This window comes from Strongylocentrotus purpuratus, unplaced genomic scaffold, assembly GCF_000002235.5.
Source record: "Strongylocentrotus purpuratus isolate Spur 01 unplaced genomic scaffold, Spur_5.0 spur5_scaffold_12, whole genome shotgun sequence".
Taxonomy (NCBI): Eukaryota; Metazoa; Echinodermata; class Echinoidea; order Camarodonta; family Strongylocentrotidae; genus Strongylocentrotus; species Strongylocentrotus purpuratus.
In genome coordinates, this window is record NW_022145597.1 from 31,001,494 (window position 1) to 31,028,782 (window position 27,289).

The 27,289-nt window shown below is 39.5% G+C and overlaps 1 protein-coding gene across 1 annotated transcript; it reads left to right on the top strand.

The window, feature by feature from the left end:
• Nucleotides 1–310: 310 nt before the first annotated feature.
• Nucleotides 311–25,193, top strand: LOC754147. Its single transcript, XM_030981485.1, has 5 exons — nucleotides 311–816; nucleotides 18,312–18,380; nucleotides 22,688–22,738; nucleotides 23,549–23,680; nucleotides 24,531–25,193. Exon 5 carries the CDS (start codon nucleotides 24,615–24,617, stop codon nucleotides 25,191–25,193), a length of 579 nt encoding a protein of 192 aa, XP_030837345.1. The 5' UTR covers nucleotides 311–816; nucleotides 18,312–18,380; nucleotides 22,688–22,738; nucleotides 23,549–23,680; nucleotides 24,531–24,614.
• The last annotated feature ends 2,096 nt before the right edge of the window (nucleotides 25,194–27,289 follow it).

Sequence of the window (27,289 nt, forward strand, 5' to 3'; positions counted from 1 at the left end):
GTTAGCAGGGATAAACGTGTGATGAGCACAAGAGGTTTATTATCTGGTCTAAGACTATGAGAGCTTCTACCCATATAACTTAATCAAAATTGGGGAGGTTTTGCAAATGAGGGCTAATATCTGTACGGGTAGTAGCCCTCATTTGCACGTCCACACCAAATTATATTTCTTCTGCCAATGAAATTTCATCGAAATTCGGGAGGGTGTACAAATGAGGGCTATTACGCAATGGATTAGTATGTACAGGTTCGCAGACAGACTTGGGCTTGCCAAGAAGTTACTTCTTGGACTTGCAATGCATAATGAGGTGGCATGGCTGAAGAAAACGGCCACCCTCTGAAGCGACTAATAATTTACGAGTTCCGGAAAAGGATGTGACACCCAATTTCTCAATACATCAGCGTATGGCGCGCGCGGGAAACCAAGATGTATCATAACAGTTTGCCTTTGCGCGGGTACCTCTCACACGATTTTAATGGATGATGCTGGTTTTGACAAGAACTGCTGGATAATCGGAAATAGTACGTAGCGTGACTTCGCTATGTGTTTTATTGTGCTCATCACACGTTTATGCCTAATAACAAATCGTTCTCTGAACCCAAGATCGATGGTGTATACAAGTATGCATTGACGTGTTCCTTGAGTTTGTTCGACAAGATGAACATGAGGATTTCAATGAGGAAATATATTCGCGGGTGTGTGATGCGTCCAAACTTAGTCCAATATTTGGTTTTGTTATATTTTGTATGACATCACTCTGCTTTCATGCCATGCTTGATCCATCATCTGTTAAAGGCGTCCACGTGTAGCACACAAGTAAGTTGTTTTTCCTTTTTATTTTCCTTTTTCACGATTCCGCTCTGATGTGCAACCTTGCGAACACGTGGTTATTCTTAACCTAAATATAAGTGCAATACTTTTTTCCACTTCATTTAGAATAATTTAATAATGTTGTTGATGTACATAGAAAAGTGAAAGTTTATGTTCGTTCTTCAATTTTTATTTTGAACACGTTTGTTTTGAAAAGAGTTCACGTAATGACGCAATAATAAGTGAAATTCTGCCTTCCAAGTTTTGGGGATTCTCAAAACTATAGAGGAGCTTTAATTTAAAGCGCCTCTTGTGTTGGGAACCCCAAATTCGCAACAACAACAAAAATAGCAAAATTTCACTTAAATGTTTATAATGATGTAAAAGAAATGAGAATTATCCCACACTTCTGCAATCATTATCACGACAAATGTCTTTGACGCCGGATATTGATGAAAGAATACAACATTTCGGCTTCTTTTTTCACGCAGAAAACAAAAAATTAGTATTCTTTCACCAATATTCGTCTTCAAACACATTAAATAAAATGACAGCCTGTTTCATTTCATTATACAATCAAAGTAAAATGTTTCCATCATATATTTGGGCACCATACACTTTAGAGAGGCTGTTAGTGTTAGTGTTGGGAACAAACAGTTTAATGGCAATATTCCATAAATTGCAGAACAATGACGTAGAAGAGCAGATAAGAGGGTGACTCTTAACGCTCAAATCTACAAGGATTTTTAAATAAATGTGTTTAAAGAAAAATATTTGTATAACAGAATAAGAGTTTTTCTGCTGCATATAATTATATGCACAAAACTCAAATTATAAATTCTTTCATCAACATTTTGAGTGTACGTTTCGTTTCTAAACGGTCCTCTAATTTCATTCAGTCATGCTTTCTTGTTATCTTTATTTCAGTACTTCTGAGTTCAGATTATACCGTAACATTGTACATCGAGCTTTATACAGTTGGAAAAAATTCAATACTTTAGGAGCGTTTTTCTCACAACTGAACAACTTTACAGAGTCCCCCTAAAAGAAAAGACGTAAGGCCTACAGTATTCATTATTCTACTATTTTTTTAAAGCTTCTTTAAAATTAAAATAGGTAGAATCCACACATGAAAAGTATAAGATCACTATATTGCAATACACCTCCCTGTGAATATGATCCGTCTGCTACAAGAACAAATGGTGTGCGACTTCTTGACTTGTGTGAACCACCCCGTCTTAGGAATTCTCTCGCAGCAGCAATCTTCAGGGTCGCACAGGCCATAAAATCTTGCGATGCTCGACTTTATCGTGTTTTCATGCCCTTGAATTTTAAGTAGAAATATAGTGTACTTTTTTAATGGCTCTTCCCTAGCAACAGGATATGGGGATCCTGACATTCAGCCAAAGGTGACCCCAAATTCAACCAGAGTTAAAAAGTTTTCACGACGTATTCCCCCAGTTAGTCAGCTTTATTTCAGGTACGAAATGTCGTGTATAATGGCTACCAACTAATAACTCCTCTTCAAGGCAGCAGCTCTCATTTGCACTCCTTTCATCAAATTCCATGAAGTGTATATAGTGTATTCTCCTGCCAAAGAGCTTTACCCATGCAATTTAATATTTTGGGGAGGGTGTGCAAATGAGGGCTACCAACTTTAAAGGTGCTGTGTCTCTTTAGCAGACAGAAAATACAAAGTGGTGTAAATCAGTGGCGTAATGAGCAAAAACGTTTGGGGGGGGGGGGGCTGACAAAAAAAAAAATCCGCAGCACCCCACTCTAACATTGCAGGCCCCGCTGAACGTTTCGCAAAGTGGGGTCTAGGGGCAAAGCCCCGGCGGGGGTCAAGGGGTATGGGCATCAGTGGCGGATCCAGGAATTTCTTACCGGGGGGGGGGGGGGGGGGGGGAGGGGAACAATCTGGCATGGGGTTAAATATATGTAAAACGATGAAGCGACAGAACGAGGCTTAATTTAGCGGCGAGGGAGCGGAGCGACTAAGCGGGGGTGGGTAAGAAGCATTTGCAATTTTAGAACCAAATTAGACGCATTTTCAGGCACTTCCTGGAGTAATATGACGTAAAATTACTTTCTCCTACCACTTCCAAGAGTAGGGATCTTTGACTTTTGCAATTTGAGAACCACATTTGGCGCATTAATGTCCACCGGCACTTCCTGGAACGAGCCTTCTGATTGGTTAGAAGTTAGAGAAAAGTGATCTGTCACGTCTTGAGACGTTGTATAATTATGCTTTGATGCCGCACAATGCACAAAGACGGTGGTCCGGTACTTCATCAGTAGTACTTCCAGAAATGTTCTCGAGTGTATAAACTGTGTCGTTATCAGGGGCGTCGCTAGATCTTTGTCAGTGGGGAGTGGGGAGGGAGTAGAGGCCACCGATTACCGACAAAACGAGCAACCAATTACCGACAAATATATTAATGCCAATGTCCAAATGTCTACAAATTGAACCCTATAAACCCGGGTCAGGAACTGAGTTATTTTTCAGTCTCCCCCCTCCCGCGCAAAGCGCGCAATCTTTGACACTTCATTAAATTATTAGAGAAAGAAGATGATCCGTTGTACCGTTCTCGACTCTTAATTCTTGTTTGGATCCAGTTCCCCCCCCCCCCCCCTCGCGCGAAGCGCGGCAGTTTTTACGTTTTAATAAATTATTACTCTTAATCCTTGTCTAATATCCTTTTCGCCCATAAGCGCGAAGCGCGGAAGCTTTCACGTTTCATTAAATTATTAGAGAAAGAAGACGATTCGTTGTATCGTGTTCTTGTCTGAACTCAGTCCCCCCCCCCCCCCTCCCGCGCGAAGCGCGGAAGCTTTGACACTTCATTAAATTATTAGAGAAAGAAGACGATTCATTGTACCGGTTCCGACTCTTAATCCTTGTCTGAATTCATTTTCGCCCATCTCGCGTGAAGTGCGGAAACTCTGACGTTTCATCAAATTATTAGAGAAAGAAGACGATTTGTTGTATCGTGTTCTTGTCTGAATTCAGTTCCCCCCGCCCCCATTCACGAGCGAAGCGCCGAAGCTTTGACACTTCATTAAATTATAAGAGAAAGAAGACGATTCATTGTACCGGTTCCGACTCTTAATCCTATCTGAATTCATTTCCGCCCATCTCGTGTGAAGTGCGGAAACTCTGACGTTTCATTAAACTATTACTCTTAATCCTTGCCTGAATATATTTTCGCCCATCCCGCGCGAAGCGCGGAAGCTTTCACGTTTTATTAAATTATTAGAGAAAGAAGACGATTCGTTGTACCGTTCACTACTCTTAATCTTGTCTGAATTCAATTTCCCCTCTGTGCCCCTTAAGTATGGAACGCCCGGCAGTGCTTGTCACAGTTGCTTCTGGAAAGATTTTTTTTACTAGTGTTACTGTTAGTGGCCACGTCCCCTTAGTGACTATAAAAAAACATATGCTCTTCCTGGCCATTTGGGAATGTGTCAGTTTGCAACAGAAATGGAGAAACGCGCATTTTGTTGAAAATCATGTGATATCACGAACATTTATACGTCACTTGTATATGGAATTGAAAATAAGTCATGGTTCAATTTTATTTGGGGGGGGGGGGGGCTGGCGCCCCCCCCCCCCACCAATACGCCAGTGGTGTAAATCATGATCTATAGAATTTGTTTTTGCCTGCAAAAGGGAAACACTACCATTACAAGTAATGGTTCTCATTTAAACACTCTTTCCCCCAATTAGATGATATTCCAACGTTACCTCTTTGGCATCAGAAAAACCCTGTTCAAATATTAAGAGCAAACTGACCAGTTGTTTAGAAATCATAAGTGAATAGATTTATTTTTGTTTTTTTGAAATAACAAATTGTGCTGAACACAAATAAAAGAAATCTCCTCGCTTCTCATTTACAATCTACTTATCTTTGGCTCATCAAGTTTCATCAAAATTTCATCAAGTTTACACTCATGGCAAAGAACTTCCATCAAGGGAATTTTTCTCAAAATTGGAAAGGCATTGCACTCTAAATGTATACTGAGGTTAAAGAGAATGTCATTAAAACTCATTACTGCAAAAGTATTTTGAAACGATTGTGTATGAAGACGAATATTGCCAAAGTAATCAAAAACATTTTTTTAATGTAGGCTACTCAACATCTACTCAACATCAATTTTTGTATTGGTAAAACAGGAGGCTTGTCGAAGTGAAGGAAGAGCGAAATCTGATCTTGCGTCATAGAAAACATTTGTTTTCAAAATCCTTTACAAATAATAAGAACAATGAAAAACAATTTAAAAATACAAATGCTCCCGGAGCACATGCAGGATATCCTGCAAGCTCCAATTCCGCTCTTCCCCCACTTCAACAAGTCATCGACTGTACAAATACCCTTCACAACTTGTGCAGCATCTCCCCCCCCCCCCTCTCCTCTTTCTCTTCTAGATTCTATACTGCCTCTTCTTCATCTACGGCCCCTTCCTCTTCCTCTACACCTCCAATGACGTCCTCAAGCATGCTGGTAGCAGCATTATCCTCCTCAATGTCCTTTAAATTAAAAGAGATTTAAAAAAAAAAGAGTTATCATCTAACAAACTTTGTCGAGATAAAATCAACTATGTAAAAATATGTGTAAACTGGGTATGTAAAACAAATCATTTATGCAGATCGATATCTGAAAGATTCGTAGCAAGCAACTACACGTTAGCTTGGGTGTGAGCGGGAATCTAGCACTTCTGCCCTAAAAGTGTCAGGAACTGCATCCATCCTTTTGTAGGTCATGCTATAATGACCGGCACTAAATCTCACAGTAATAACAAAAACACGTACAGGAACAAGATGCAAAATTGTTGTTCCTATACTGTCAAGGCCGGCATATTTATGTGCCTAGGATTAAGATAATGATTCTGTATTTAGACGGTACAAAGTCGAGGGTGAATTAAGTGACTGTAGTGCCGACTTTTTAGCCTTAGGCCACACACCAAAAGACACACATGGGACCGAGCAAATTTTGCCGACGATATCGGCCGGCAAAAATAACGAGGTTAAAACATGATTTAATGATACAGTTTGCTATAATTCTCTAAAAAATGTACATGATAAATCATTACTAGTATAAAAGGGACTCGAATACTGGTTATCTACACTTTACACAGAAATACAGACGAAATTATATAACATTTTAAAGTCCACTTACCAAAGATTGCACTGTCTTGCAGCGGCGGTAAAGTGAAGTTTTATTCGCTGTTGACGTATGCAAACGATATGCAAATTTTTATTTACATGAAGTCACTCATAAGCTAGGAGAGTCTTCGAAGATCTTGATGAAACGAAAAATAAATTTTCACGGGAGTCTCTGGTAGCTTAAGAGAGACTTTCCATGATTTACACTAAGAGAGACTTTTAAGAGAGACTCTTTATGAAACATCCCCACTGGTCCCTTAGGCCCTATATTTTGTTTTGCATAGTAAAATAGTAATTGTCCATTGTACATTGTGTACTTTTTTCTAAACATTACTGTACCATGTATATGAAATGGATCAAAATTGAAACTTATTTCTTTATTTTTCTTCAAAAAAAGGAGTTCTGATGGCTGTGCATCAAACCGGTTTGATATTGTCGGCCTACAGGTTGATGTTATTGCTTCTCTTTTGAAATACATTTTTACATTTTACATTGTTTGATGTTCGGGGGGGGGGGGGGCACATACATGTAATCGATCGACGTCCTTTTTTTTGGGGGGGGGAGCACGTGCCTCCCCCCCCCCCCAAGTGGCTACGTGCCTGCCGGGGGGTCGCTCCAGTCAAGTTTTTCATTGATAGAGACACCAAGGAGTCTCTCTATAGAAACATCATCTAGTTTATTATTTAGAGCAAGGTTGTCATTAGATGTTCTACCTCTATAATATATCAATAGAATCATATCTATCATTAATTCTATCAATTCGTATTATGAAGTCATTGACAGTTCCATATTATTTTTTGGATATATGGGCTTGTGCAATGCTGGATCAAGAACAATGACTAAACTTCTAGACAAGGAAACATATTTCAGTAAATACATAGGACTGCTACAAAGCTACTGAAACGCAGTGCAGTACATACAATTATTGCACAGCGCAAGTTGAGCAATGCAGATGACGTATCATGACGTCATATAATCATGTTTATTCATGTTCATACGCTACCGATAGAAAAGTACAAGTTGCTCGCAATGCATGCCGGACAGGCGTATGAATGATAACGTAATGCTATCGAAATACAGTGAATGAATATTCAAAAGAAATGGCGTACGAACAAAGTCTATTATGCATGTATCCTTCTCTGGGACTGGGGCTGTAGTCTGATTTCAAGAAAGGGAAACAATTTCGGGACAGTTCAAAATAATGCTGGGAAATGAAAATTCAAATGATACCGTTTTAAAATCCAGTAATTAGATATGTTTTTAGGACAAGAAGCAGAAGATAATTCATTGCTCGACAGTCTAATTTATTGTATTTAAAACAGAGTATCTAATATACCTAATATGTAAAAGTACTGTCAATTAAAACAAATAACTAAATAAACAAAAAATATAGACCTCGATCTTGACCCAAGACTGTGGGTTTTTATTGTTGAGCACCATTTAATTCTGCTCGGGTATACAGGCGAGGTGGGGTGAATGCTTTCAAATGTAAAAGGCCCTTTGTCTCACCTCGTGCAAGATTAGGGCGCTTTTATAAAATTTATAGGAGTAAAGCACCGTTCATTGCATGCATGCTGCAAATGAGTTGTTTACAGGCTGGAAAAGGATAGTATGGGACAGTAGAGAGTGATTTAAACGAGGAAATTGTGATTGAAAATGTAAAAAAACGTTGTTAACCTGGCAATAAGAGGCTCTTGAATCTAGTTTTTAAAATAGACATGACTCTGTGGCTACCGCTACCGACCGCCAGCTAGCTGACGACCGCCAGCTACCCCCCCCCCCCCCCCAAAAAAAAAAAAATAAAAAATAAATAAATAATAATAATACAAAAAAATAAAAAAATTGTAGCAATCAATTAAAAGAATTATAGCAATAAATATGGACTTTGAGTGAGATAAAAAGGGGTTTAACATAAGTTTTTCTCTTACAAAGATTTTTTTTAAAAGCACTTGCTGTGTTTCGAACCCGGTACCTTACAGTTACCAGGCAATTGCTTATCCACTAGACCAAATGTGTCACACTGCCAATCTCCATGTATTTTTTCATATTGATACTTATCGTGTAGATGTAGCAAAAGACGTTTTTCTTTTTTAAAGATTTAAAAAAAAAAACACTAGCTGGGTGTCGAACCCGATACCTTCCAGTTACCAGGCAATTGCCTATCCACTAGACTAAATGTGTCACACTGCCAATTTCTATGTATTTTTTCATATTGATACTTATCGTGTAGATGTAGCAAAAGACGTTTTTCGTTTTTAAAGATTAAAAAAAAAAAATACTAGCTGGGTGTCGAACCGGTTCCTTCCAGTTACCAGGCAATTGCCTATCCACTAGACTAAATGTGTCACACTGCCAATATCTATGTATTTTTTCATATTGATACTTATTGTTGTAGATGTATCAAAAGATGTATTCTAACGACTAAGTAATTCAAAAAGTCGCTCTTAAAAAAAAACGAAAGAGTATCACATGTTATTTACTCCTTTTTTAGGAGGTGGGGGAGGGGGGGGGGTGTCCCCTTTAAAAAAAGAGATGGAAAGTCAATATCATGGGGTGAAGAAAAATAATAATAATAATAAAAAAAAGGAGAAGCTGGGAGTCGAACCGGATACATTGCATTGTGAAGCGATCAGTCTTATCCACAAGACCCCTTTGCCTCATTGCTATTCTCTGGTTCGTTTGTTGTTGTTAACACTTTCTGCATGATAATGACTTTACAAAATATGCCGATTTACTGATTTCACGCTTTCGGGAGGCATATTTATTATTATTTTTGTAGTCCGATGTTGTCAAGATTGCCCCTATTTTTTTCTTTCAGTTACTGATATTACTGATATATATAGGGAGGTTTTATGTTATTTTCATTTATTCTGCAAACTACTGACTTTAACTTAAAGTGATATGACAATAGGTCACTGCCCTGACATAGCATAATAAATAGAACACGGGTCTATTCAATTTAGTATACGCTACGAATTCTATAAAAGGGCACCAAGGAATAAAAGAAGCTTGGCTTTTCAATAGCTTGCACCTGCAATTTTTGAATAGTTACGTAACAAACTACTCAGCTCTTTCAGACATGGCATCAATTAATGAATTGAAGAAAAAAAATCCGACCCTCCCTTCATTGAGCGAATACTTTTGGCAAATACGTGGATTACCAAAGAGGTAATAATAGCATTCCTGACATTGCAACAATGACAGCATTATTTTAAAGTATTGTCCCTAAAGGTAGCCTACTGTATGAGCTTTTTATCCTTGTCTGGGAGGACAAGGCCTTTCAATATCCCCATGCATAAGAAAAGAATAGACTGGGGCTGTAGTCTGATTTCAAGAAAGGGAAACAATTTCGGGACAGTTCAAAATAATGCTGGGAAATGAAAATTCAAATGATACCGTTTTAAAATCAAGTAATTAGATATGTTTTTAGGACAAGAAGCAGAAGATAATTCATTGCTCGACAGTCTAATTTATTGTATTTAAAACAGAGTATCTAATATACCTAATATGTAAAAGTACTGTCAATTAAAACAAATAACTAAATAAACAAAAAATATAGACCTCGATCTTGACCCAAGACTGTGGGTTTTTATTGTTGAGCACCATTTAATTCTGCTCGGGTATACAGGCGAGGTGGGGTGAATGCTTTCAAATGTAAAAGGCCCTTTGTCTCACCTCGTGCAAGATTAGGGCGCTTTTATAAAATTTATAGGAGGAGTAAAGCACCGTTCATTGCATGCATGCTGCAAATGAGTTGTTTACAGGCTGGAAAAGGATAGTATGGGACAGTAGAGAGTGATTTAAACGAGGAAATTGTGATTGAAAATGTAAAAAAACGTTGTTAACCTGGCAATAAGAGGCTCTTGAATCTAGTTTTTAAAATAGACATGACTCTGTGGCTACCGCTACCGACCGCCAGCTAGCTGACGACCGCCAGCTACCCCCCCCCCCCAAAAAAAAAAATAAATAAATAAATAAATAATAATAATACAAAAAATAAAAAAAATTGTAGCAATCAATTAAAAGAATTATAGCAATAAATATGGACTTTGAGTGAGATAAAAAGGGGTTTAACATAAGTTTTTCTCTTACAAAGATTTTTTTTTAAAAGCACTTGCTGTGTTTCGAACCCGGTACCTTCCAGTTACCAGGCAATTGCTTATCCACTAGACTAAATGTGTCACACTGCCAATCTCTATGTATTTTTTCATATTGATACTTAGATGTAGCAAAAGACGTTTTTCTTTTTTAAAGATTAAAAAAAAAACACTAGCTGGGTGTCGAACCCGATACCTTCCAGTTACCAGGCAATTGCCTATCCACTAGACTAAATGTGTCACACTGCCAATTTCTATGTATTTTTTCATATTGATACTTATCGTGTAGATGTAGCAAAAGACGTTTTTCTTTTTTAAAGATTGAAAAAAAAAAAACACTAGCTGGGTGTCGAACCCGGTACCTTCCAGTTACCAGGCAATTGCCTATCCACTAGACTAAATGTGTCACACTGCCAATCTCTATGTATTTTTTCATATTGATACTTATTGTTGTAGATGTATCAAAAGATGTATTCTAACGACTAAGTAATTCAAAAAGTCGCTCTTAAAAAAAAAAGGAAAGAGTATCACATGTTATTTACTCCTTTTTTAGGAGGTGGGGGGAGGGGGGGGGGGGGGGTGTCCCCTTTAAAAAAAGAGATGGAAAGTCAATATCATGGGGTGAAGAAAAAAAAAAATAAAAAAAAAAAAAAGGAGAAGCTGGGAGTCGAACCGGATACATTGCATTGTGAAGCGATCAGTCTTATCCACAAGACCACTTTGCCTCATTGCTATTCTCTGGTTCGTTTGTTGTTGTTAACACTTTCTGCATGATAATGACTTTACAAAATATGCCGATTTACTGATTTCACGCTTTCGGGAGGCATATTTATTATTATTTTTGTAGTCCGATGTTGTCAAGATTGCCCCTATTTTTTTTCTTTCAGTTACTGATATTACTGATATATATAGGGAGGTTTTATGTTATTTTCATTTATTCTGCAAACTACTGACTTTAACTTAAAGTGATATGACAATAGGTCACTGCCCTGACATAGCATAATAAATAGAACACGGGTCTATTCAATTTAGTATACGCTACGAATTCTATAAAAGGGCACCAAGGAATAAAAGAAGCTTGGCTTTTCAATAGCTTGCACCTGCAATTTTTGAATAGTTACGTAACAAACTACTCAGCTCTTTCAGACATGGCATCAATTAATGAATTGAAGAAAAAAAATCCGACCCTCCCTTCATTGAGCGAATACTTTTGGCAAATACGTGGATTACCAAAGAGGTAATAATAGCATTCCTGACATTGCAACAATGACAGCATTATTTTAAAGTATTGTCCCTAAAGGTAGCCTACTGAATAAGCTTTTTATCCCTTTCTGGGAGGACAAGGCCTTTCAATATCCCCATGCATAAGAAAAGAATAGACTGGGCTGTAGTCTGATTTCAAGAAAGGAAAACAATTTCGGGACAGTTCAAAATAATGCTGGGAAATGAAAATTCAAATGATACCGTTTTAAAATCCAGTAATTAGATATGTTTTTAGGACAAGAAGCAGAAGATAATTCATTGCTCGACAGTCTAATTGATTATATTAAAACAGAGTATCTAATATACCTAATATGTAAAAGTACTGTCAATTAAAACAAATAACTAAATAAACAAAAAAATATAGACCTTGATCTTGACCCAAGACTGTGGGTTTTTATTGTTGAGCACCATTTAATTCTGCTCGGGTATACAGGCGAGGTGGGGTGAATGCTTTCAAATGTAAAAGGCCCTTTGTCTCACCTCGTGCAAGATTAGGGCGCTTTTATAAAATTTATAGGAGGAGTAAAGCACCGTTCATTGCATGCATGCTGCAAATGAGTTGTTTACAGGCTGGAAAAGGATAGTATGGGACAGTAGAGAGTGATTTAAACGAGGAAATTGTGATTGAAAATGTAAAAAAACGTTGTTAACCTGGCAATAAGAGGCTCTTGAATCTAGTTTTTAAAATGGACATGACTCTGTGGCTACCGCCAGCTAGCTGACGACCGCCAGCTACCCCCCCCCCAACAAAACAAAAAAAATAATAATAATAATTAAAAAAAATTAAAAATTGTAGCAATCAATTAAAAGAATTATAGCATATATGGACTTTGAGTGAGATAAAAAGGGGTTTAACATAAGTTTTTCTCTTACAAAGATTTTTTTTTAAAAGCACTTGCTGTGTTGAACCCGGTACCTTCCAGTTACCAGGCAATTGCTCATCCACTAGACTAAATGTGTCACACTGCCAATCTCTATGTATTTTTTCATATTGATACTTATCGTGTAGATGTAGCAAAAGACGTTTTTCTTTTTTAAAGATTAAAAAAAAAAACACTAGCTGGGTGTCGAACCCGATACCTTCCAGTTACCAGGCAATTGCCTATCCACTAGACTAAATGTGTCACACTGCTAATCTCCATGTATTTTTTGTTCATATTAAAGGCCCACTGCACTACTTGTAGCTACTTGCGCCCTCTATATAACAAACAGTGCCTAATCGGTGACCATTGGTCCCCCATGATCCTCTTTTTCTTATGTTAACTGAGAGCTGAGTTGATGAGATAACCACCTGTCCAGTGACCTTGCAGGGCGCTCTAATCCCTCCTGTAAACTACGGCAGATAAGCTCTAATACTTATTGATGTAGATGTAGCAAAATACGTTTTTCTTTTTCAAAGATTAAAAAAAAAGCACTCGCTGGGTGTCGAACCCGATACCTTACAGTTACCAGGCAATTGCCTACCACTAGACTAAATGTGTCACATTGCCAATCTTAGCTTAGACGTTTCCTTAAATTATTAGGAGAAGAAGACGATTTATTGTACCGTTCTCGACTGCTAACCCTTGCCTGAATGAATTTCCCCCCCCCCTCCTGCGCAAAGCGCGAAAGCTTTGGCGTTTTATTAAATTGTTATAAAAAGAAGACCATTTGCTGTACCGTTCTCGACTGTTAATAATTCAGTTCCCCCCGCCCACCCCCCTCCCGCGCGTAAGTTTTGGCGTTTCATTAAATTAGTAGAGAAAGTAGACGAATCGTTAAACCGTGCTCGATTCTTAATCTTTGTCTGAATTCAGTTTCTCCCTCTCTCTCCCGCGCGAAGCGCGGAAGCTTTGACATTTCATTAAATTATTAGAGAAAGTAGTCGAATTGTTAAACCGTGCTCGACTCTTAATCTTTGTCTGAATTCGGTTTACCCCTCCCGCGCAAAGCGCGGAAGTTTTGACGTTTCATTGAATTATTAGAGAAAGCAGACGATTCGTTGGACCGTTTTCGACTCTTAATAAGCCCTATTTATCTGAATTCAGTTTCCCCCTCTCGCGCGAAGCACGGAAGCCTTGACGTTTCCTTAAATTATTAGAAAAAGCTTACGATTGGGTGTACTGTTCTCGACTCTTAATCTATGTCTGAATTCAGTTCCCCCCTTCCCGCGCGAAGCGCGAAAAGTTTAGACGTTTGATTTTATAGAAAGAAGACGATTCGTTGCACTGTTTTAGTTTCTTATTAAGCCCTATTTATCCGAATTCGATTCAATTCGTTCAATATAAACAACACATTAATTCATTCATAGAGCTACACAAGCATCACATGCATTGCAGCCCTTAAATATCATCCCCTCGTCCCTTAAGTTTTAGGTGTGAACAAATGACAACCACCGAGTAGGCAATTCAACAGTTACTGTATTATGTATCACTCTCAATCAGATGCGTTCACAGCTTTCACACCTCTTAAAAAATGTTTCTGGAATTCATATAATGATACATGTACTGTGTTTATTAATTAAATCTAATGAATTCTTTAATTATCTCAGTCAAATCCTTTCTCAAATATAAAAATAATAAGAATGTGTACAGGCTTACCTTGAAATAACTGAACTGAGACAAACGGCCACTGTACGTCTTAAAAACGCCAGGTCTGGAACTTCAGTCTTCATCTATACCCCCCCCCCCCCACACACACACACACACACACACTCCGGGTTGGAGGGACCGCATGCGCGTTCCTAAAATCTCCAGGAAAGGGGTACTTTTTCGCACGACAAAATCCGGCCCGAGAATTATTGTAAAAAAAGGGGGTGTATTTGACTTTTCACCCGGAGATTTCTTTAAAAAGGGGTGGGTTTTTTTCTCTCTCTCTCTTTGGACTCCTGAGAAATGTAAAAAGGGGGTTATATAATATCTTAAATATCATAGAAAAATTGATCAATTCCCGGGAACAAATTCCTGAAATTCCTGCTAGCTTTGAAAGCTCATTCAGGATTATTTCATTTTGAAAAGCAAAAACATTGGCTCCCAGTCCCCCTCGATCGACTAGAGCTCACCTGAAATTGGGGGGGGGGGGGGGGGAGAGTGGTACATTTAGCAGTGTTCCGGATTCAGGGGAGGGAGGTCTCCAAGGCAGGAAAAGCCAGCGAAAAGCGGACGAAAGGGGGATTCAGAAATGTTGGCAGTCCTGAGGGGGATGGGGAGGGGTGCTTTCAAAGGGAGTGAACGAGCATACGCGTACCCTAAATAACACTGAGTGCAGTGTGGAGGGGGAGCCGTGCATCTACTGTACATGATTGCACTTTTTAAGCGGTAGCGCGCTGGCGCACTTTACGTCTAGGCTATAATAATACCTTGCAAAATAACGAAAAATTATTCTGAAGTTTATGAAGTGCTTGTTCGCGCACGTCGCGCAACTACTCTTAATGATCGTGACATACTGTATTCGTGTAGGCTATACAGTTATACATACATTAAAAAACCCCACTAATTTCTCATGCATTATGCTGAAATTGAAACAATCACATTTTTTTCCTTCTTCTTCTTCCTTTTTTCTGTTTTTGTTGTTGTAATCTCAGGGGGGATATTTGTACAGACCATCCCCCTCCTTCAAGCGAGGGGGGATGCATCCCCCCCCCCAGATATACGCCCCTGATTCAATGCAATTTTGAATGTTTAGCATTCACTCTGAGGACCTCCCTCCTGCCCTTGCTCAAATCTTTAGAAGAAATAACTAAATTCACAGGTATAATACTAGACAGGCTTCTGCTCTCCATTTACCATATGCAAGGACAACCTTCACTCTGATTAGGCCTACTCTAATGTCCACTGGCCCCAGGTTCTGGAATTCACTTGATACTAGCCTACCAGGGGCGGCGATCCCGGGGGGGGGACGGGGGGGGGGACACGTCCCCCTCGATTTTTGTAGGAGGGGATCGTCTCCCCCGGAAAATTTGAAAAAGTGCAAAAAAATAATGTACAACAAATACTGACTAAAGACTTCAACACACTATTAGGCTTTGGAGGGCCCAAGAGTGCAGCGTTTAGACAAATAAAAATGCAAAAATCTCCTGGCTCGGGAGCTATGCTCCCTCGCATAACATCCTTCAAAATGTACAAGTAAATATTGTAGAAAAGTGAAGTGTGAAAAAATTACATTGTTTGTTTTCATACTATAGTTTTGCCAAGGAATATAATTTTGTAATACAACAAAACTTCAAAACCTGTGAGGGGGTACTCACATTCGTCCCCTTCACCCCTCTCATTCACTATGCTCACTCACTCGGGCTTGGGGCAGTCCCCTCTCCCCATCCCGATAAAATTCGAACGTGGTTTATTTCTAATTCGATACCAGTGACTAATTTACAAATGTTGCTTAAATGGCATGGTAATTCCCTGAACTTCCGGGGGCTCTGTCCCCTGTACCCCACCAAGGGCCCTATGGTGGGCCCCTGGTTGCTCAGCTGACCATAAATAAATGCCTAAAACACCTGAGCTTCTGGGGCTTCGCCCCTGGACCACACCAGGGCCCTAAGCGGGCCACTGGATGCTCATCTGACCATATTCAAAAGCCTAAGACCCTGAGCTTCCTGGGGCTCCGCCCCTAGATCACACCAAGGGCCTAAGGCGGCCCCTGGATGCTCACCTGATCGTAATTTAATGCCTAAAACCGCTGAGCCTAAAAACTTGCTTTGCTCTATCCGATCGCAAATACTTTAGCCCCCCACCACTCCCACTTTGAAAAACGTTCCGCGGGGCCTGTATGTAACATGTAAGCGCGGTGATGATGCCGATTTTTTTTCTACCCCCCCCCCCCCAAAAAAAAGTTTTTGCTTATTACGTCACTCCTCCCTCGTTCCTCGCATTTCGTCCCCCCCCCCCCCGGTCATGAAAAGAAATCGCCGCCCCTGTATCCTACTATAACAAATGCTTCAAGTATCCGTCAGCTTTTAAGCGTAGACTTAAGTCATATTTACTTCACAAGTATGTCGATGACACATGAATATGTTATCAAGCTTTATTTTTCGTGTACTGTAGCATATTTAACCTCACTCTCGATCTATTTTTTGTTATTTCTTGACTTTGACATAATCCCCTAATTTATCCCTTTTCTTTTTTCTTCTTCTTTCTCATCTGTACATGTACCATATATTCCTACTTGTCGTTCTTGACCTCTGCACTCAGAGAGCGATAACTCATTAATGTCTCGATTTGGTGTCAGCTTGGGTTTGTCCATATTAGATCGCCCTCCCATGGGTGGGTTGATTTTTGCTCATATGATACATTTTTTTCACACAAACGGTGAGTTTGTTAGCTCACCCGGTGTGATGGGGATGTGCGCATCTTCCGGTATACTGTCTTGTTGTAGTCACCCATGCTGTGGTCGATGCGTCGTTGGTATTTGTTCTCTGAGAGTATTTTGAAAATAGTTTTATATATTCCATATTTGTTGTTGTATTCATGAATCAGTTATCTTTGTCACATCATATGAGGGGGCCTTAACTTAGCAAGCTGTGCTTCAACCAAGGTCTCCTCGTCTTTCTCTAGCTATTCTACATTGTCCTGTTATGATTATACTTATTGTTGCAGATGTAGCAAAACTCGACCTTTTTCTTTTCCGTTTTCGTCGTGCAAATCTAAAAGTCCCCAAATACCCCGTAGTCAGCACTTGCAAGCGTCCCCGTGCGAAAAATCCTGATTATTGCCTGTAGAGGTTTTCCCGTTGTAAGAAGTGTCCGTTTTTCGTTGTCATAAGTGCCATTTTTCATCTCTGGTTCCCTCATTAAGTGCGAGGAGTGCCACATTTTCACCTCTGCTGATTCGCCTTTTTACTCGATCTGAAAGTGCTCTTTTTCTTTTCTATTAGGCTGTATGTATATCCCCTTTGGATATGTGCCCGCTTTAGGCTTGCCCCATAAATTACTGAGCAACTTTCTCTTTAGTTTCACCCAACTGTTCGCTACGCTCGCTCGCATTTAAAGTTGATATAATAATGTTTCTTATTAAAGATGTTTTCAGTCTGCCATGATTAGATTGTGCTTAAAACCCCATTAGAACCTTTTCATCTTCAGAAGATGTAATTTTTTTGCACTGCGACCGGCACACATCTCAAAATTGTTGCTCGCTCGCTTTGTTTTCTCGCAAATAAATATTCATACCATCATGGCCAACTGCAAAGTCCATGTAATTGAAATAATCTCTTATAATGTAATCACAATGTAGTGTAGGGGTATATACCAATGTCTAAAAATTGCATATTTTGGTTTGAGGTTTCCCTTTGTAGGTGCCCCTTTTCCCAGAAATTGCCCCTTAATTTTTTGTTGATGCCCCCCCCCCCCCACTTTGAATGACGCTCCGCCGCCGAGGGCTACAACTCATATTTTATTATTCAAACATCTAAATAAATTTCATAGATTTTTAAATATTTCTAAAAATGATTTTCTCAGACCTGCTAATATAAGCTCCACCCTGAAAAATGCTCCACATTCTCAATCAGTGAGCTATCAAAAGACAATATGGTACCGGTATGTAATTTACCAGAGCTGACTACCTGTACACAAACCATATAATACCAACATAGGAGTTGCTATGTCAGACATGCTGTAGCCCGGGGCTGTAGCATCACCAAAAGAAAGGAAAGCATGCAATTCTTTTGTTCAGCATGTGCTGAGCTGGGGTATACTATTCAGATCAGATTCAGATTAATTTTATTGGTCCATTTGGAAATTCCGTCTCTTGAGTCTTGTTAGCTCACTCATGATTGACATATATGATATCATCAGGGAAATGAGATCTGGAGCAATTTTTAGGGTGGAGCTTATAGCATGTCTGAGAAAATTATTTAAAAAACATTAGATCTAGACTTAATTGGCTCACGGTCATGGTGTATGAAAATGTGTATGAAAATCAAAATATAGTCTGCATTTGCAGACTACTGCACGTTTTCATTTGACCTGAAGTTTCCGCATGCTTTCTTTTTGCTTCGACTAGCAATAATTCTGTTGACAGCTGACTGGTGGTAATGGCGTCGGTGAATGAGAACCATAGAGATATATAATGGTAAGTTTAAACTCAGTACGTAGTCCGATACGCTGTGATTTACGTTGTACTATTACATCATGTAGGCCTACCATCATGTATCATTTTCCCAATGCAGTGTCGTCACGTTTTGAGCACACATAGGTGCATCACTATCCTGGCTGTGTATTACAAGCTGTGCTATTGATTTCCAATATTTCAAACACCATTGTACTAAACTCAACTGATTTCACTCAAAATCGGTCTACTTTAGTGACGATTGATGACACCTAAAATAGCAGTAGACTCTAGACCTAGGTCTAGATCTAAAATACAATTTTTTTTCAACTTAACCGACGTTAAAAAGAATAATTTTAAAATTAAAATTGTGAGTCCACTGTCAAACTTGCCGATCAACTGCATCGGCATGATAGTGTGCATCATATCTGTGTGTTATGAGTGCATTGACTAGACCTATTCATGTAGTGCATTGCTAGGGTAACCCGACACATGCTCCGCCGACGATTGCTCCGCCGACATTTACTCCGCAAAACGCGACAATTGCTCCGCGACATTTGCTCCGCGACATTTGCTCCGACGTCAAATGCTCCGCCGACAGTTGCTCCGCCGACAGTTGCTCCGCCGACAGTTGCTCCGCCGACAATTGCTCCGCCGACAGATGCTCCGCCGACAATTGCTCCGCCGACAATTGCTCCGCCGACAATTGCTCCGCCGTCAATTGCTCCGCAAAACGCGACAATTGCTCCGCCGACAATTGCTCCGCCGTCAATTGCTCCGCAAAACGCGACAATTGCTCCGCCGACATTTGCTCCGCCGACATTTGCTCCGCCTGAAGCGACACTTGCTCCGCCGACATTTGCTCCGCCGACATTTGCTCCGCCGACAATTGCTCCGCCTGAAGCGACAATTGCTCCGCCGACATTTGCTCCGCCTGAAGCGACACTTGCTCCGCCGACATTTGCTCCACCGACATTTGCTCCGCCGACAATTGCTCCGCCGACAATTGCTCCGCCTGAAGCGACAATTGCTCCGCCGACATTTGCTCCGACGACATTTGCTCCGCCCAAAAAGTGTCCCATAAACTACAAATGCTACTAGTACTACGACAAATGCTTCGCCGACAATATTTTCTTTACACCTATTTTTTTCGTTTCTTTTTTTCTTCTTCATTTTCTGAATGCATTTCTTGAAATAATGTAGATGAAATGAAATGAATGAATGTTGATGAAGTGGGAGGAAAAAGGAGTTACCTAAAAGTCATTTCGAATATACTGAAATAACTTTCCGTGTACATGTGTATCACTGTACGTCCCATATAAATACATGTCGTGGGAAGTTTTAAAAAAAAAGTAGAGCAGCAAGCCACATTCCCCAATACGCGCATACCTCCTAGTTAATTTCAAGTAGCTCATCAATATGTAATACCTGAAATTACCTCGATCAATGCGTCTTACTAGGTAAAGCATTATACAATGTAATAGGTCATCATGGAAGTTTAGAAAATAAGTAAGGGGGATTTACCAAGTGTTGATCTTTTTAAGAGTTTTATAAAGAAACAAAAAGATATTGAATATTTCTCAGCGAAAAAAAGGAACAAGCTTGTTTCGCATTTTAAGAAATGGCGATTTGACTTATGATACTCATGTTGATTTAACTTTTATTCCTGTGCCCCCTCACTCCCCTTTATGCACTGGAGTTCAAACTATGATTTATATGTGTACAGTGTATTTTTTTTTTACTATAATGTTTTTTTTTTATAACTTTCTTGTCCTTTCATTATTGTTAGTTGTTCTTATACATATTGGTTTTTTTTGTTTGTCTAATTATTACCAATGACTTGTAAATATGTAATTTTTATATGATTGAAAATTTAATAAACACACAAATATAAAAAAAAGTTTAGAAAATAAGGGCACTTATATACGTAAGGAAGAGAACCCATTCAGACGGGAAAATGAGATGGCAGCCTTTCTGCTTATTCACATTTATACAAATCATTTTGTTGCAGTTTGATGTTAGTTCTTCATGATAAGCCAATTGCTCTTCTTCCGGTGGCTTCGTGAGTCCCTTAAATTATTTAGTGAAAACAAAGTACTCGAATGAAACGGAGTGTTTTGCACACTAATATATTAAAGCTACATACACTTAACTAAAGGAAAGAAACCTTTAGAAAATGGACTGGATATTATTGAAAATATTATTCTAAACAAGAATGTACTACATGATTGTATTACTTTACGTTTCAATTTCACGAGAGAAATAGAACTCGAGAGGGGGAGCAGAGAAGAAGTGATGGAAACGAAAGAAGACTAATAGCATGAGAGGAAAGAAAAGAGCAAAGAAGACAAGAAAACGGTGTAAACAGGAAAAGGAGGAGCATGGGAGAGAGAGAAAGAGAGAGAGAGAGAGAGAGAGAGAGAGATAGCCTTGAGCTTTGGATCAGCTAATGAGTAATACATGAAACAGATTTTGAGCGGAGTAATTATCTTTCGCCGGAGAACTTGCGTAAGGAGCTATAATTTTATTTTTTATTTTTTTAAATCAAACATTATGGGGAATAGCAAAAAACGGTTGTCTTTTTTGCTCTTTTCTTTCCTCTCATGTTATTAGTCTTCTTTCATTGAGGTAATTTCAGGTATTACATATTGATGAGCTGTTTGAAATTAATTAGGAGGTATGCGCGTATTGGGGAATGTGGCTTGCTGCTCTACTTTAAAAAAAAAACAACTTCCCATGACATGTAATGAGTGTTTAGTGTACATTATGTGGGACGTACAGTGATAGATGGAAAGTTATTTCAGTATATTCGAAATGACTTTTAGGCAACTGCTTTTTCCTCCCACATTATCAACATTCATTCATTTCATTTCATTTACATAATGTCATGAAATGCATTCAAAAAATGAAGAAAAAAAGAAAGAAACAAAAACAACCCGTGAAAAAAAAATATTGTCGGCGAAGCATTAGTCGTAGTACTAGTAGCATTTGTATTTAATGGGACACTTTTTGGGCGGAGCAAATGTCGTCGGAGCAAATGTCACCGGAGCAAGTGTCGCTTCATGCGGAGCAAATGTCGTCGGAGCAATTGACGGCGGAGCAAATGTCGGCGGAGCAAATGTCGGCGGAGCAAATGTCGGCGGAGCAATTGTCGCTTCAGGCGGAGCAATTGTCGGCGGAGCAATTGACGGCGGAGCAAATGTCGGCGGAGCAAATGTCGGCGGAGCAAGTGTCGCTTCAGGCGGAGCAAATGTCGGCGGAGCAAATGTCGGCGGAGCAATTGTCGCGTTTTGCGGAGCAATTGACGGCGGAGCAATTGTCGGCGGAGCAATTGTCGGAGGAGCAATTGTCGGCGGAGCATCTGTCGGCGGAGCAATTGTCGGCGGAGCAACTGTCGGCGGAGCAACTGTCGGCGGAGCACCTGTCGGCGGAGCATTTGACGTCGGAGCAAATGTCGCGGAGCAAATGTCGCGGAGCAATTGTCGCGTTTTGCGGAGTAAATGTCGGCGGAGCAATCGTCGGCGGAGCATGTGTCATGGAACCATTGCTAGAGGTCAATACGCATTAGCGTTCACTCTCTATGCTTTGCTGGAGTGGTTTTGAGTTACCAGTAGACCGAAAATGTCTGTCTCTTTCGTTTATTAGTCTCTTTCGTTTATTAGCCTCTTATTTGGGTAGGGTCAGCTCCTCTCTTTAGAGACAGAAGCCGACCATAGGACCTCCTGAGTAAACGTTGTGGCCATTTATGGCCACAAAACTTATTCGCCCAAATTACTCAATTTTTAGCGGATTCTTATCCGAATCCGATGGCGATGCTTTTTTTTTTTTAATTAGTCCTAGGCTAATATACATCGGTTCTACTTACCAGATTGACTATATCTTGTATGATTTGTTTAAGGGTTTTTTTATCCGGAATTTCTTCGTCAAAATTGAGCTCCGTGTTGAAATTCTTGCAGCCGTATTTTGTTTACTTTCCTTCCTACTTTACTTTTTCTCCTTTATTATCTTTCATGCTCTCTATGACCTTTTCTTAGTGTGTAATCCATGTTTTTTTCCTTTCCTGGGATGGACCCTGAATAAATTTAATACCAATGTCCTTATCTTGAATCTTCAAAATAAATGCAAAAGAAAATTATTTTTTATAGATGTTGTTTTTTTGATAATATTTACTTGGATGAAAATAATCAGCTGGTACGGGGAATTCTTTAATGTGAGGCATTCAGTGGAGCCAGACATCTCAGTTTCGACTGGCAAAGCTTTGGTTCTAATATTTACTGTGTTGTGTTATTGATTTTGTCATACAAATCCTTTCTTGATTTTATTTGCTGCAGGCCGCCGCTCCCAAGTGGCGTCACTCCAGATATTTTATCTGAAATCCAGAGGTAAGAGAGCATATTTGCATCTTCTCTTTTGATCTGCTAACTCTCTTGACATCTCTCTTTCTTTGCTCAGAGGCACAGTCCATTGCTCAGTCTGGGTCTCTGTATGCAAGTCTTAAATACACTTATATGCAGGAAAGCTTACAAGATCATTAATGAAAATGACAATTTCTTGTATAGCGCACATGTCTGTCAAACTTCAGTCCTGGCACTCCACAAATATTACCACAACTTAAACATGGCTGCCATTATGGCGCTCTAGCTTTTAAAGTTATTAATTCCTGCCAGGTACCTATTTACCTCATCTGGGTCAAGTGTGACAACTGTACAAACATACCCTTTGGTTCACAGTCTGCCAAATTCTCTACCAGATCACAACTAATAAAGCATAATGATTATGTTGATTATATATTGAATATTATGATAGTTTTTTTCATTTTTAGTGGGCTTTTAAAAAACTCTGGGGAGTGGTTGTGTAGTGAGCTTAGGTGTAGACAGAGTTGGCCATAATTAGGATTTTTTCACTTTTTTCGTCACTAAAGTTCTATTTTATTCATGGACATAATGTAGTTAACTAATATTGAATGCATTTAATCAAACAGATGGAACATGTGTGAACATATACAATAAGTATCCAACGAGTTTCATTCAAATTTTCTTTTCTTTTTGCCATCAAAATTCAATATTGCAATTCAATTGTAGATTGGCTTTGTAAAAAAAATATATATCATTTTAGACCAAATATGATGAAAATTCCTCAGAATGTAAATTTATACAGCTAAAGAAAAAAGTGAAATTTGATTGTTATTTCAGAACATTTCAGCCTTTGCAATGCCTGCTTGGAAAACGAAGATGCAAGAATCGAAAACAGACCAAGAAACGAAAGGCAGAGATGGAGAGCAACCCAGAGAGGAAGGAAGAAGAACAGAGGAGATCGGCCTTGAGGTAAATTCCCATCCCAACAAGGAAGATTTCATCGTCTAATACTTCCTTACTACCTATAAAACTTCTCTTTTTTTAATCAAGTGAAAAATATGGTAAAGAAGGTTCATTTGATACCAATAACACCTTTAAATTTCAAAAACTTTTGTCTTGACATCAATTTTTGTTCTGCCTGCATAGCAAAAGCGAGAGAGCAGCGTCAACATCAAATATTTAACCAATGATATAATTTTGAAAGTATAAGTTCTTATTCAATGAAACTAATAGGTTTCAAGGTAAGATAAACGGATGTACGAGCTTGACCTCATGAACTTTCACCTCCTGACCCACATTAATGGGTATACCTACTGTGGTAATGATCCCTTGCTCCTTTCTCATACACAAAGACTGTCCTAGCCATATGTTTGAAGAGAAGATAAACCGATCTACAACAAGCTTGACCTCATGACCTCACACCTCCTGACTCTGACCCTGACCCTGGTCACCTTAAGAGGGTGTTTCTGCTAGCACTGCTCCTTTGCTCCATTCTCAAACATGAGGACCATCCAGTTTGTTAGAAATATTTCAATCAGTGTTGACCCTAAGGCTTGCCTGACATAGCAAAAAGTATTGTGGATTCTGGATTCCAAGTATTGTAGTTCATTCATTAATAAAAGGTTAATGGAATAACTCGTCACTAGGTCCTGAGGAAAATAACATCCATAAATGTTAATATGTTTATAAACTGGTATATATATATATATATATATAGGCATACCGTTTATGACATCACTACTTCTATAACAAATTTATGGCACATTCTCTCGCTCAAAAATGCCTTCTAAATGCACATTGTGTTTCATGTCTCATGCAGAAACCTTCTAATGGAGCCAACCAAGACTTTGCAGGCATTGTGTCACATGTCAGTGGGAAGTGTCCTGCAATCAAGGTTCCTTGAATGGACCTCAAGCACTTACCCCTGGAGGAACTGGCTGCAGAACTGTCCAAGGGAGTCTTCAGCTATCAGAGGAACTCTGTCATTGATGCAGCTGTTAGGGAAACACAGCAGGGCAAAAAGGATGAGTCAGCTACTACAAGTGCAGTTACAGAGACCAGGGAGACCGAAGCAGGTGCTTCTGAGGAAACAGTTCTCAAAGACTCACAAAGGGAAGAAGAAGAACCTCAGCAGGGAACGACTGAAAGGACGGATGGTAATGGGCTCTGCAGAGATGGCGGAAGCATGATGGATGAAAATGCAGGAACGACCAACGAGAGAGTTGATGGGATTGAGGATAAACTGTGCCAAAATGAGGACTCTGATGATGACCCCGAGGGTACCGATAGACAGCCACAAGCGACAAAGAAGAGGAAGCTATCCAAAATATCCACCTCTCCTGGCAAAGATGATGCCAAGAGCAAGAGGAACAAGACTGCAAAGATGCCTTTCCAGTCTACCAGTGTTATGCATGTCAAGATTATCAGTAAAGCCTTGAAAGGAAAGAAGGGCAAGGGTAAAAGAGGTAAAAGAAGTGAATGAACAATAATGGCAACAGTCATCCAACTACGATGGAAAACGCCATAAAAACCATAAAAGATGCTTCCTGCTGGATTTAGCCAAACGTACACTGTGAAGAAATTGTCCACGGTTATTGGGAAGGATCTGTTTACCTTTGATCCCCATTTACAACAGCTTTACAGCTTTCAGAGGGTTGGTGAATGAGGAGTTGAGGACCAAAGCAACTTTGCATATGGAAATTATGTATTGAAAGATTTATTACCCTTTTAAGTAACCTTGTCTGGAAAGATTCACCCTTTGTTGATTTAAACCCCTCAAAAAAAGTTTGATTGCTTATATCTATCTTGCCATAGCATAACTATCGCTGTGTATATCACAATAAGAAAGAGTGTTTGTTCCTCTCTAAAATGATACCCTTTTTCGTATGATTTTTGTTCACCTATGGAATGTGCAGTACATCAAAATAAAGGGCAAGTCAAAAGTGAAAAGTTGCAAAATGCACTGCTCTTGTTCGGCTGTGCAATCTTCTTTCTTCGAAGAGTAAAGGGCTGCTGTGTTTTCAGATGATCTTCCACTTCACGAAAAACAATCATGCGTCATAACTTAGACAAAATTAATGATCATGAGCATATGCAAACAAACATGCAATACACTACAATTCACATGAATTTATCTCGGCAAAAAAGAAAGCAGGGGAAGGCTGCAACATCTTTTTGGAGAACTTCAGCTTTGAGTACTCTTATGGCCCGGGCCTTTTCAACATTAGTTAACCTAGGCACGATGCCTTGGAAAGTTTATGACCATACAAGTAGTACTGAATCGTGCCTGAAATGTCACCATAGTGAATGAATTTTATTTGGAGATTTTTTTGAACGCGACATTCAAGGATGACCAGTTGGGAACAATAGCCCACAGTAATTTACAAACAATTACACTATCTTATTTCAAAGAAAGGAAAGTTCTTTGCTTACAATTCCACTACTAACCAGTGCATTTGCAATTTTTCCTTTTGATACAGCCCCCTTATTCTAATGTTCTTATTCTAATACACTCTCATCCTCAATACACTCTCATCCTCAGCATTATCATACACACTCATCCTCAGCATTATCATACACTCTCATCCTCAGCATTATCTTATATATATATATATATACATATATATATATATATATATATATCTCGCTTTGTCTCTCGTTCTCTCTCCCTCTCTCCCTTTCTCTCTTTCTCTCCCTCTCTGTCTGTCTCTATCTCACACTTTTCCTCGGTCTCCCGTGCTGTCTGCACTATTATCCTCCCTACCTCTCTTCTATATTTCCCTCTAGCCCTATGATGATTGTGGAATAGAATGTTAAGCGAATTTTATGAATTGTATTAATTTGTATATATATATATGTGTACACTGATTTTTTAATTCATTCACTGCGTGATATGTCTTAATACGTTTTATGTTTGTCAGTGGCGTAATGAGCAAAAACGTTTGGGGGGGGCTGACAAAAAAATCCAAATCACCCCCACTCTAACATGCAGTCCCTGCTGAACGTTTCTCGAAATTGGGTCTAGTGGCAAAGCCCGGCGGGGGTCAAGGGGCGGAGCCCCTAAGCTCAAGGGTTCAGTGGCGGATCCAGGAATTTCTTACGGGGGGGGGGGGGGCACAAAATGGCGAGGGTTGAAATGTAAAACGATGAAGCGACAGAACGAGGCTTTAACGGCGAGGGAGTGGAGTGACCAAGCAGGGGGTGGGTCTGGGAGGGGTTCTGGCCCCCTCCCAGAGTAAGAAGCGTTTGCAATTTTAAAACCAAATTAGACGTATTTTCAGGCACTTCCTGGCAGGGGTGTCGCTAGACCTTTTTTAGTGGGGGGGGGGGGGTGTAGAGGCCACCGATTACCGACAAAACTAGCCACCAATTACCGACAAAATTAAATGTTCAATATCTACAAATAACCCTATAAACCCGGGGCCGAAGCTAAAAAAAAATTTCATATGGACTATCTATAGTACTTGCATATGCGCGAAATGGTCATTTTCCTCGAAGACATAAATATACGTATTATTTCTTCAATTTAGTCAGCATCATAGCTATATATTTTAATGCAGGCGCGGAGCTAGGATCTTA